Source organism: Schistocerca nitens, chromosome 4 (assembly GCF_023898315.1).
Source record: "Schistocerca nitens isolate TAMUIC-IGC-003100 chromosome 4, iqSchNite1.1, whole genome shotgun sequence".
NCBI classification, from domain to species: domain Eukaryota; kingdom Metazoa; phylum Arthropoda; class Insecta; order Orthoptera; family Acrididae; genus Schistocerca; species Schistocerca nitens.
Genome location: NC_064617.1, coordinates 576,815,516 through 576,828,826, shown reverse-complemented (window position 1 = coordinate 576,828,826; position 13,311 = coordinate 576,815,516). Strand labels below are relative to the sequence as shown.

At 39.6% G+C, this 13,311-nt stretch overlaps 1 protein-coding gene across 1 annotated transcript in view; it reads left to right on the top strand.

Annotated features, from left to right (window-relative positions):
- The window catches only part of LOC126251318 (fatty acyl-CoA hydrolase precursor, medium chain-like), a 177,353-nt gene that overhangs the window by 97,652 nt on the left and 66,390 nt on the right, over positions 1 to 13,311 (top strand). The window contains exon 6 of the mRNA XM_049951647.1: positions 1,125 to 1,284. Within this exon, the coding sequence (XP_049807604.1) occupies positions 1,125 to 1,284 (160 nt within the window). The remainder of the gene's footprint in view (positions 1 to 1,124; positions 1,285 to 13,311) is intronic.

Below are 13,311 nucleotides of genomic sequence, written 5' to 3'. Positions count from 1 at the left end.
GCATAGTAATTCAGTCAGCTATACAGTTTGTATGGCCCATGACAAGTAGAAATTTTGTTTAGATAATTAGTGTCATTAGCTCAGCCTAGTGAGCAGTTTGTTTATGAAGGCAATGTCATTGTCACAGTTCGAAGAGTGCATGTGTGTGACTTCAGGTCAAGTCAAGTGATGACATTGTTTACATGTGGAGGACAATGGTCCTTCGTTCCAGTAGTGGTATATCTTCACTACTATTTGAATTTCCTGCCATTGTGTACTTATTGTTTGCTGCTGTCAAAAGGGAATAGTCACTTTTGCCACAGCCTGCGCCTGTAGATAGATACACCACTGCTCAAATACCCTTTCACCATTTAAGGTACAGTTGTAGCTGTAGATAAATTTCTTCTTTATTGTTCAGTTTGATGCGTATTACATTTGTGTGGCTGTAAGCCACATATTAAAAACCGATTAAATATGTAAGTATTAAGGTATATCTCAAACTTGGGTGCATATACTTTATTGTTTTGGTATCTGCTCTTATAGGCATACAATTGCACTTTGAGGGTTAGGTAGAGAGTATAGGCACCTGCTTGTGGCACTTAATTCTCAACCTGAAATGTATTATTCACAAATAGTTGGTACTCAAAAAGTGTGGTATTAGAAAGAAATGGTATATAGTATTCTCTGGTAGGTCTACATTTTGCTCTCAAGGGAGTATTGAATACAGTGTTACATGTGGAAATTTTAAATCAGTAAGAAGTTAGTAAATTAACTACTTTTCCGTAAATTTCGATCTAAAGAACACCCTGTTACATGACTGGTTGCTTATATATGACTAATATTTATTCCCTATCATTAGAAAAAACTGACTGACAAATATTAGATAGATTTTACCAAGAAGTCATGAAATATATCCTCCAGAAATTTTGTAGCCAAGTGAACAAAAAGAAAAAAAATGCATTCCAAGTTTTAGTTAATTCAGTGACAAGAGGTGGGTAGGATGCATGAAGAATCCATATCAAAATGCGTTATGTATCTTTCTTTCTATCTGTGGATTATTCCCCAAAAGTGTTGGATATCTGTAAGATGAATGGCCTTTCTGGTAAAGTATAGCTGTTTCATGATGGATGATGTCTTCGGTTCAGGAGTGGGGCATGTATGCTCCTCTTATGCCATTCCGGCCAGTTGTGGAGGCTGATGGAGAGGACGCGTTTCTCCCCAGACATCCAGTTCATCTGGCGCCCCATACTGCTGTCCCATGGTTGGTAGGGGTTACTAAAGAAGAAGGAACCTTCTTCGCAGCAGGTAAGGGTTTGCACTTCGTAATGTATTTACAATCTTTCACGTGTGGTGCTGAGCAAATGGCTTCACAATTGATGTTCATGTCACAAGAAAAACTGTAGAATATTCTGTCACATTGTCATTACTTTTGATTGTGAATACTTGGTGAACTTACATGTTGTGAAAGTAAAGGAAGGAACGAGTCTTACTGTCATTCAAGAGAGTAGGAGGTCAAATTGACAGACTTGATAGTAGGTATAAAACTCGCCTGGTAAACAGGAACACTGGAATCGGTACTGAATTGGATCCTTTCCTGCCCTACAAAAAGAACCATAAAATTATACACAGTATGGGGTCTATGCCGCCTTTTGCGTCTACATAATGCCTTATTTGGCAATAACACACTTCGCTTGATTAATAGCATGTTAAGTGATCACTACAACAACTGGCAATTTATTTACATATCGGTTTAACTAATAATAAATAGTTAACAATTTTAAAATGACTTCTTTATTGCTCAGATTATTGGCTCCTACATTACTACCATTCGTTCTTCTACACACTTTTATACTCCTTACTATCTATGAAACTGTGGCTGTGGATGGAAGACCTCAAAAAAGGAAGAGACCACAAAGAACAAGATTTCAAAAAAACTGTAAGCACATATCATACTTACGGATGACACGAGCGTAATAACAGAGGGCCTAGTGTGTCACTCACATTGGCTAAAACCCAGATGGCAGTAGGTTATCAGTGAGTATACGAAATAAAGAGGGTGTAAGATCAAGGTCAATGGTAAGGGTTATCAGTGTCAGGTTACTCACTTGGGAGAGCTACAATCTAGATTATCCACCAAGTCTTCTCTCCGCAGAGACCACTTGAATGTGTATGTGCTACATTTAACGACATCAAGGGGAAAATGTACCCCCATTCCCCCTTTCCCCCTCCACTCAAACCCTCCTGGGCGAATGCGATTCTTCATCTTCATCTTTTAAACTGGAGCACTTCCGAGGCTGGCTCCACTCTGCAATGAGACGAGGATAAGCATGTTTCTGTTCGTGAATAAAGGATTATTGTAATTAGATTAGGTCACATCTCTTGAAGTCTATTTGTTAGTAACCAAACTAAATATGCTTGATTTTCGCCATTCGAGGCATCAGCTGAGACCACACCCAGGAAAATATGTATATCCTCTCAATTTTCCGAAATTTTACGTATTATTCCACATTTTTTCTGTTTTCTCAAAATCTTATATAGTTATGTGAATACAGGGCCACTGCTTTCAACGTCACATCAACATTGTGAAGCGTACATCATGACCTCGCATCAAAGTTGTGGCGTGTCACACCAGTGTTGCATCAACTTTGTGTCAACGCATGGCACCCTCAGACAGTCACAGTGCAGCGGATTGTGCCCAAAAGTATTCGTGTTGTTTACCATTGCTAAACCACCACTACTCTACCAGCATGCGTGTGATATTGCAAAATTATTGGTCGTCATCGAATTTCCAGTTGTTAAATAGCAATACCCTCTATTTAGTTAGTCAATTTAATTATATTCATTGGGAAAAATATGTGTGTACTGCGTATCAGTCTTACTGTTCTTTCTTCTTTGCTCATTGGTTACCTCTTACTGATTGCTATGGTTAATGACAACAGGGTATACGTCATTATTTACAGTTCAATAAGTGAAAGAATGTAAATGATTTAGCTTTTAATATTTCAGTATAGTTAATTGTTGCACAACTGATAACTCGCCCTGATCCTGTCAACAATCAACACTGACGGACAGTAAATATTTGCGGTTTGCCTGTTCTGTTCGGTCGTACGATTAGATTGCATTCTAATTTGAGTTTATTTACTTTTCAGTTAAATAATTTGAATGAAATATCGTCAGTCGTTGGGAATTTAGCTTGCTAAAGAATAGGGGGACTTAATTCTGTGACAAAATCAATGCTAAGGTAATTCGGTATGCAGATCGTGTTTATCTCCCAAAGACGAAACTCACAGTCTCAATTACTCTTATGCTCAATACAGAAATAGAAATCGCCATTTAAGCTACTGTAATGTTCCCAAGAGGGATCTGCTTGGCCTCCTATAATTAAATTAAGGTCGTCACACTATTAAATAGTGAGAGCAGGCATGCAACGGAATAAATCTTGGCCGACAACACACACGATTCAGTGACATGCAAAAAACTCTCTATCTAGTATGATAAAATAAAAATCAAAACACAATGATAAGGCTTAGCGAATGAAATCAGCAACTACTGATTATTTGATCGAAAACTAATGTAGATCATAATCAGAGAGGATTACATTGGCTCTTATTAGCACAAATAAGTGAAAATTTACCTAGAACGTGAAAATACGGACTAGCTACTCGCTCTCTTCCTCTTAGCTTCTTAAACCGTGGTTAAACTGAATTTAGAATGGACACAAACATTACAGAAAACTGTCCCACATGGAAAAGAAATCGAATTCGGATACTTCAAAGGCAAAAAAAAATAAAATAACAATAAAAATAATAAAATAAAATAAAATAAAATAAAGGACACAGAGCTGACAGGAATTTTGTGTTAGTGGCTTGTATTCAACTACGACTTGGCTATGCGATCTGTCACTATGTTAACTCTTATCAGACTGAATCTGCTGTGAACTTTCCCTTGGGGGGATTCTAAAGTGAACTGGTACAAGCAACACTGAAAGCTAACTCACATAGAAACTAAGTTAAATATCAAATTTAGTCATATTTACACAACCTGAATTCCACTACAACTTCTTGTCTAATGAAGATTGCCGAGCCAACTCATAATAATTCATCTGTTCAGTGATCTATAAGAGTACGATATGCCTCTGCACAAAGCACACATTTACATGGTCACACGTGGCAGATCATGTGGCTCTGCCACTCATCACAATGGAACTACAAAGATTAATCATCTTTTACCGGCGAAATTATTCTCAGAGGGGAACTACCTTCATTAGCAGTGCTCAAAACACTGACTGTGAGCAGTCAGTTATAATTACTGGGGGACAAGTACTGGCTACCTAGTTTGGCGCGAAGCATGTGGCCACCAGTGCAGTACAAAGAAAGACCTCTAAAAATTGAAAAACGATACCTGCAATTTACGTCATCTCACGTAAATCACGAATGCCAGTTGTTGCTGTTAATCACAATTATTGAACTATATGAAATAAAATCGTCATAAATTGTGAAAGTTTCGCGTTATGGCTTTCAAACTACATGGTTGGCCGCGAGGCATGATGAGACTTAGTATGTGCATGCAACGTTTGGTTTAGCGATGAAGCCCACTTTCATTTGGATGGGTTCGTCAATAAGCAAAACTGGCGCATCTGGGGGACTGGGAATCCGCATTTCGCTATCGAGAAGTCTCTTTACCCTCAGCGGGTGACTGTGTGGTGTGCAATGTCCAGTCAAGGAATAATGGTGCGATATTAATTGACAGCACAGCGATTAGAAAACGGCACTTGAAGGTTTTGGAAGATGATTTCACTACCATTATCCAAAGTGACCGTGATTTTGGCAAGGTGTGGTTCATGCAAGATGGAGCTCGACCACATCGAAGCAGGAGAGTGATGTCCTGGAGGAGCACTTTCAGGACCGCATTCTGGTTCTGGGCCACTGGCATGGGCCTCGATTGGCCGCCATATTCTCCGGATCTGAACTGAACGCATGCGACTCCTTTTGTGGGGCTATATTAAAGACAAGGTGTACAGCACTAATCCCAAAACCATTGCTGGGCTGGAATCGGCTATTAAGGAGAACATCGACAGCATCGACGTTCCGACACTCCAGCGGGTCATGCAGAATTTCGCTATTCCTCTGTGCCACATCATCACCAATGATGGCAGGCATATCGAATATGTCATAAATTAAATCCGAATATCTGTAGTGACGCTACATATTGTTAAAATGTGTGCACATCGCAGTTTGTCACAAATTTACGTTTTTTTTCATATAGTCAATAACTGTCACTGTACTTATGGACAAGTACATTGAAATGTTAGTTGTAAAAATGGATGTTATACACAGGTGTGTGAAATGTTGGCTGTTCCATAGTCACACGAGAAATTCGCGAAACATTGAAATAAACCACACAAGACAATTTGGACTAGCCTTCTAAAGGATTTACCAATAATTTGCGACTGTTGAAGGTGCGAGAATCCCTGAGATTTAATCGCTTGTGGGTCTCGACTGATTCCCACGCGAAGTGCGCTCAGCACGAACGCACAAAGAAAACATCAGTAAAATTTTCACAAATTAATTAACGTATACCCGAAAACGAAGCACTTTCCTTACGCTGTGAAGTGAAGAGCATTTAGTTAACGATTAACGACCAGGAAGGGCACTATTATGATGGACGGTAGCACATGTTAGCGCTCATAACTTCGTAAATTCAATCATCTTTTGAGGAAAAATTACTACAATTACCAAGTCTGTCAACATTCCCTTTGTAAGGGGTATGCTTCGCCGGCGATGGGCGAGGCATGACAGAATCTCTGACCAGAGAGTAGTTTATTGTTAGTTGTTGCTTGTCGCGAGTCTGCGCTAGTCTGCGCGAGTCTGCAGTTGTAGTCAGTCGGATACAGTAGCAGTCGGTCGGCTTTAGTAGCGAGTGGACGGTAGTAGTCTGCGGGAGTCGGCATGCGTCGGCAGTGTGCTCTGCTCGCGACTCTGGTCAGGACTCTGGAGGATGAGTATTGGTGTAGAAGGTAAAGAAGCAGCCTTGCGCATAATTAATAATGTATGTTAATTGTAATTTAATTTGTTCAGAAAAAATGCCCCAATAATAATTTTTTATAAAGTAACTCTTTTAAAGAAAAGTATTCATTTCAATTTAAAGAATTTTTCCAATGCATTATCATTGCTTCCAAGAATCCAAAAAAAAAATATATATATATATAGGCCAGCATTGCACGGAAGAGAAGGCAGCAGTGCAGAAAACTAAAGATGAAACAGCACTACTACAGCTCGGGGCCCTGTGCACGCTACGGCACATACTCATTAAAGCGTAATGAATCCCCTGAGGTCTATTACGCGCTGCAAATAAATTTTAGCTTTTGCGTTTCAGGCAATGCTGGTGAAAATTTAAAAACAAATTGCTGTATCTATGCTAATTGTAGTTTCTGCACTACAGGCCACGCTGGTGAAAGTACAAAAATAAATCGACGTATCCAGTTCAATGCGTGTACCTGTGCTCTGTCATTTTCAAATACCTTAATTTTTTTTACAGATACAAATTGCTTATAATCAACGTTCTCGTCACTGAATGTGTGAACAGGTTCACGATTACATAAGAATCTGTTTGTCTGTGTCACTTCGGATTTTAAGTCGCGTAGTCTCTGTAAATTACTTAAGTTACACTGCCTGTGTGAGTGTGACAAATGTTCGGAATGTGCCGTATGCTGTGATGAATGAAACGCTGAAACATTTTTCATCTCTGTTACCTCTTGCTATAAAGATGACAATTTTCTACGTAATGTATTATTAGACGATTCTATCTCACTGATCGTCTGCTGTAAATTTTGGAATTCAGGTGTTTGATTAAACGAAATCGGCGAAGTATCGTCTGATTTTCTGTCATTATTACTTTCAATAACGTCAATACGACTGGCCAATTCATCATATTTTTTCAGTCATTATTTTTACCTGATCATCGTTTTTAGTGTCAGAAGCATTAATTTGTTTTTGTATTTTACGTGTGGTTTCGTTCAGTTTTTTAACGTCAGCTTTGATGACATCGGAATCCTGTGTTAGTTCTAATTGTTCGAGTCTGTCGGTCACTGTTTGAAAATCTATTGTGTGTGTATCTGTTTTTGATTTAAGATCGGAAATTTCATCACGCAGCTCGATGTTCAACTGTTTGATTGTATTAATTTCGTCTGATACAGTAGCAATATTGTTGTCTACGTATGTTTTTGCTTTCGTAAACAATTTGCGTCTATCTTCCTGTCTCTGTGCGGTAATTGTTTCCATAACTTGTCGCTTTACTTTATTCTGTTCCTGTATAAATTTACGGAAACGCGTTTCACTGTTTTGCAGGTGATGATTAAAACGTTCGTCAGTTTGACTGTTCTGTTGGACAAATTTCGCGTCTACTCTTGCATCCAGTGTGCGCGAAAGTTCTGCTGTCATTAATTTAAATTCGTCGCGTAACTGTGTTGTGTTTTCAGAGCATTGTTTAGCGACTCCACTAATTTCGTCTGTAAGTGTTTCTGTTGCAGTTGCTTGCGTATTCCTTAATTCTTGAGCAACAGATCTAATTTCTTCACTACTTTTCCTAGCACAAGCCTCAATTTTCTCACGTAACTGTTCTTTAGTATCATGACACTGCGCCGCAACAGCTGCAATCTGTTCACTAAGCTGTCTGGAATTGTTGTCTAGTTTTTCATTAAGTTGTTTGTTCTGTTCACTAAGTTGTTTGAAATTTTCATTAAGGTTGTCTTGTTTTTCATTAAGTTGTTTGAAATTTTCATTAAGTTGTTTGTTCTGTTCACTAAGTTGTTTGTGGTTTTCCTCTTGTCTATCATTCTGTTGTTTGGAATGTTCGTTAAGTAGTTGTTTAAAGTTGTCGTTTTGTTCTTTTTTCGATTATTTGGAATCTTGATTTTGTTGTAGCAATATTGCCATAATTTGATCCAAGCCAATATTACCTACTCTATTATCTGTGCAGTTTGATGGTGTATCTGCTTTTGTCGCATTTTGTGTATCCATTCGGTCATTTTGTGATTCTTGAAAATGTTTGCCAATGGGATGTGCACTGTTAGTCCCTAAACCGGAATTAAATAAATCTGACGTACTTTGAGTACACTGTTCATTTTCATTAGAAAAATTTGTCTGTTCGTCACGTAAATCCTGCAAACCGGGTGTGTCAAGCTGGGAAGCGCTCATTGCAACAGAACGCCCCGCGTCATCAATTGTCGTTAAATTAACAGAGGACAATCGAATTCGTTTGTTCATCACTAGGATAAAAATCATTACAAGTGGTCGGTACGCACTGATTGTCTGTAAATGGGGAACTGTCATTATTATACTGAGTACTATCGGTCAAGTTATTTGAGTCGGCTATTTCACTCATTGTACATCGCGATGTTGTTGTGTGTGTTGAGAGGTGGCATGAGCCCCCTCTCATATTTCTATCTTACGATTCTCCTCTCTAGTTGCATGCGGTGGAGGGTTGCTTTTCCTTAACACGCGTACTTCCCACGCAGCGTCTCTCGTCACCCGGGTGGGCCGGTGACAGGCGGGCTCTGTGGAACGGGAGAGAGTTAAGCCGACGTGTGTGAGGCAGTCGAGTGAATGCTTTTCAGACGCCGACATTGTCAAGAGACACGCCCGCTGGGGTGTGAAGTAGCGGCTGGGCTAGAGGTTCCGTTACTTCAGAGAAACTTTGCGAAAACACTTTCTGGCGGGCTACCAGCGAGGCGTGGGAATGACTTGTGTACCCACGCAGTTGTGGCGGGAAAATTCCCGCACTTTCTGCAAAATCAGCACAGAAATTGGCGCCAAGAATCTCCATTGGTGGAATGGTAGTGCTCCGGCAATGGAGTGGAATTTCCGCCGGTTTTCGAGTTGCTGATTGGAACGTAACCACGGCCACTGTCGTGGGGGCGGGAATGTTCGGTGTTCGGCCTGTACGGGTGCTCTGGGTAGTCGGCAGTCGCCTTTCGGTCGAGGACGTCGAAGCAGCCAGCCCTCGCCTGCGGTACGCCAGATCGTGTTCTGGGAGATAAGAAGACTGTTGGTAATGTACGTCCGCAGCACCGGCAGATAGGGATTTTTCCTAGGTGATAATCAGAGCTCAGCAGAGCGCGCCTGTTCATCCTTTTCTAACTGTGTTCAGTTTCGAGTAACAGCAATTACTATTGGGTTAGCTGTGTGTCTCTCTTGAGATTTGAGTGGAAAGGAATTGGCTCCACATACCACTTCGTCTTAAACCTCAGGATCTAAGTTAGGGACAACTTCACCTTTATAGTGTTTGTATGAATCTCCAATTTTAGCCAATTTGATGATTTATAAATTTCCTGTGTTTCTTTTACTATTCTGTGTTTAAGCTTAATAAATCATATTGTTATTTTGAACAGAACTTTCATTCTGTTAATCGATAGAGCAACCCTATCATTCCTCACTATGCTAATGAAACCTTTGTTTATTTAACTTATGTATCAAATTAAATTATTGCAGGTGCCAAACTCTCTTCTACTCCACTAGCAGGGTTGATTAGAGTCAGTTCGCGTATTTTTTTTATCCTTGTGCAACAGCAAAAGTCGGAGTTAGAATAGGGGGGGCTTAGAGCATGATTTACACATGTGGATTCTAGTAGAATTTAGTGATAAATACACTACTAGCCCCGGCACCTCGCAGTGTAACAACAACAACATTTCACTCATTGTACATCCCGATGTAGTGTTAACAGTTTTTCGCGGCATTTTTACTCAAATCAGAGTTATTCACAAATGAAACAAAGACAATGCAAAATGCAACAAACACAAATACAACAAAGAGCAAAAAAAAAATTGCCTATGATCTGTGAAAGAAAGAGTGACAGACATACCGAGACGATAATTTTGATTACAAACATTTTCTATCAGTGAGAAAATTTAAAGTGTTTAAAAATGACAGAACATAGATTCACCCCTTGGATTGGATACAACAATTTAGCTTTCCATTTCCACCGACTTGGCCCGTAACACATAAACTTGAATTTATTTCCAGTTTTTTGGAAGGCGAACCAGCAACTCGTATGAGACCGATCGCGAGACAATGCTACTCGGTAGAAGAATTTCAGAATGCTTTTCTGTCAGCATAGTGGTCGAAGACGACACAGCGCGGAATTAAAGATCAACTAATTAGTTTACCGAATTATGAGAACTCAAATTTTCCCAGTGTCACACAATTTTTTGAACACATGGTCCAACAAAACCAGTACTTAAGTGATCCATAAAGTGAATCTGCACTTATTCAATTATGTGTTTCTAAATTACCACGGTCATTAAGAGTGTCACTTTTAACGGGTCAGCAAAAAGAAAATATTTCGGCATTCAGAGATATGTTACAGCTTTTGGAAGTGCAACAATTGGATTATTCCTTTATAAACAAAAATTTTTCATATAATAACCAAGGTCAACAAACATACAGCAATTACGATCAGCCACGCCATTTCAATAGCAAAGCCAATAGACGCTTCAGGAACGAAAACTACCAGAACTTTAATAACAGACAAAATTTTAATTATCAGTATCGTCAAAATTATCAGCAACAGGAACCACATTTTGGTAACAATAGAGGTTTTTCCCAACAACAGCAACAAAACCAACCGGTTAGCATACCTAACCAACAATGCAGTCTACAAGGTCAACCAAGCTTTAATGTTTCGCCACGTACACGTATAGCATCAGCTCCAACAAATAGTAACGCACAGCAACAAGGAAATAACAACGTACAGAAAACACACTATTTCAATTCATATGAGCACAATTTTCAGCGTAGATTTGTCGCGAGTCTGCGCTAGTCTGCGCGAGTCTGCAGTTGTAGTCAGTCGGATACAGTAATAGTCGGTCGGCTTTGGTAGCGAGTGGACGGTAGTAGTCTGCGGGAGTCGGCATGTGTCGGCAGTGTGCTCTGCTCGCGACTCTGGTCAGGACTCTGGAGGATGAGTATTGGTGTAGAAGGTAAAGAAGCAGCCTTGCGCATAATTAATAATTTTTTATAAAGTAACTCTTTTAAAGAAAAGTATTCATTTCAATTTAAAGAATTTTTCCAATGCATTATCATTGCTTCCAAGAATTATATATATATATATATATATATATATATATATATATATATATATATATATATATATATATATATATAGGCCAGCATTGCACGAAGCTGTGTCAAAGAATGTATACATAAGAGCAGATATATAATTGCAGTTTTTATTGAGGTAAGAATTTTTGCTTGTTTTATTTCAGAATACAGGGCCGAAGGTCAGCGCTGCTGTCCTTATAAAATTTACCAGATATTATTATTTCTGTTGGGAGGTTACATTTCGTTCATGGTTCATTATTTAATCAATATTATTGTGTGGTTCATGGACAATTTTCATTCATTAATTTTTTTGTGTGGGGAGTTTACGCTTGGCACCATTTTCATTTATTATTTAACATTTTTATTTTCATCTGCTGGGAGGTTACACCTTGTCTATACTAACTTTAAAAATTATATTTTGTCCCGGACATACAATGCTGTAACACATGTCTTTACCACATTATCTTACCATACTCCGACACCAACGTGAGCATATCTGCTCTCTGCGGCCTCCTTCTGCACACTGTCTAAGATGGTGATCCCAATGACCAACGTTCTCCCCTGTTGAAGTACTGCGAGGACGAGGGCTACCGTTGGCTGAGCGCCCGGACGCCCTGTAAAGCTGTCGACGCCATGTGAAACCTCTGCTACTCTCTTTGCACAGCCTTATCTAATAGCTACTCTATGCAAGACCACAGCCCGCTACTCATCTTTGGTTAGTTCTACAGGTTCAGCAGCCCAAAAACAATCACACTTTCATTCTGTTGTTTCCATGGGAACGTAAAGATAGGACACACGAAATGTGACTAGTAAAATTAAAAAAAAAAAACCGTAAATTTTCATTTCCAAATGAGCATGGCATGATTAAATCGTTGCATATAGCCGCTCCTTGTGCCATTTCAACCTGCATTTATCATTATCATTATTCCTTATGCAGTTTGCCTTAAGGACGTAAATGGATCATACTAACAATAGCTCTTCGACGTCAAGGTGTATGTGTTGGAAATGAACACGCTTCCGCTATTGTTAAAAATAACGGTGTCACGACATATTAATGACATCACAGTAAATACAGTTTTAGCAATTTTCAACCAAAGGTACTAAATACATAGGAAATGACACACTGTGATACCCGTAGATAAATCCCTGCTAAACCAACACTACATTACTAGATCGTTTGATGTCATAATTTGTGTGTTAAAGCGAGCACATTGTTTCAGGTAATGATATTATAGTAAATTTATGGCATTATAGCAAAATTCTGAGGTTTACCAATTCCCATCAACAAATACTATGTTTATAAGAAAAAGCACAGCGCTGCGAAATAAGGACCTAGAGAGGTGACCAATATGTCCAGCGAAAAGAGTCGTGATTATAAGAAAGAGCACAATCCTTGCCACGGCCGCAGCTGTCGACCCCCGGACCGCCAACAAGAGAGCCCCACAAGTTTGCCCAACACTACACTAGCCACCCACGCATCGTCCCACCATGATTGGTGGAGAAATTTGCAAAATATATGTGTAATCAAAAAGCAACCACTGTTACTAAAGCAGGTACGCTAGGAGCCATCCCAGCCATGACAGACACATCCTATCACGCCGCCGTCAGTCTTTCAAACAGTCAGAGGTCCCAGGCAGAAGGAAAATCTGTGTATCCTGCTATAATACGATATGAACTGTAGCAGAATACACGGTGACGTCATTATAGCAGCTGTTGTCGAAGATGGTTACATTGGGGTGAATGTAGTGGCTTGGGAATCGGGGAAGTAGAACTGGATCGGAACTGGGTAGTGCTAGAGAGGAACTGATGAGGTTAAAGGGGGAGAAGGGTGAAGACAGGTGGGAACTGAGAGCAAGGAACAGGGGACACCGAAAGAGAACAGTATCTGACATTTTCATCATTGACACAAACAAATTTGCCTTGCTACCTCAGTCAACTAAGGAAGAGGCCCAAGTAGATGTAAGTGTAGTCAGTCCTCAACATACTTTCACTAGGAAACCAACTGTTGCAAAAAAAAGTAGAAAGTAGGAGGAAAGTGCTGTTGTTAGGTAGTAGCCATGGAAGAGGTGTGGGCCAGATGTTGTAGGAAAAATTAGGAGACAGGTACCAGATCACAAGCATTTTCAAGCACAGTGCATGTCTTAGATAAGTGATAGAGGATGTAGGATAATTGTGCAAGGGTTTTACAAAGCAGGATCATGTTGTGGTAGTGGGTGGAGCAGGAAACAGTATTGAC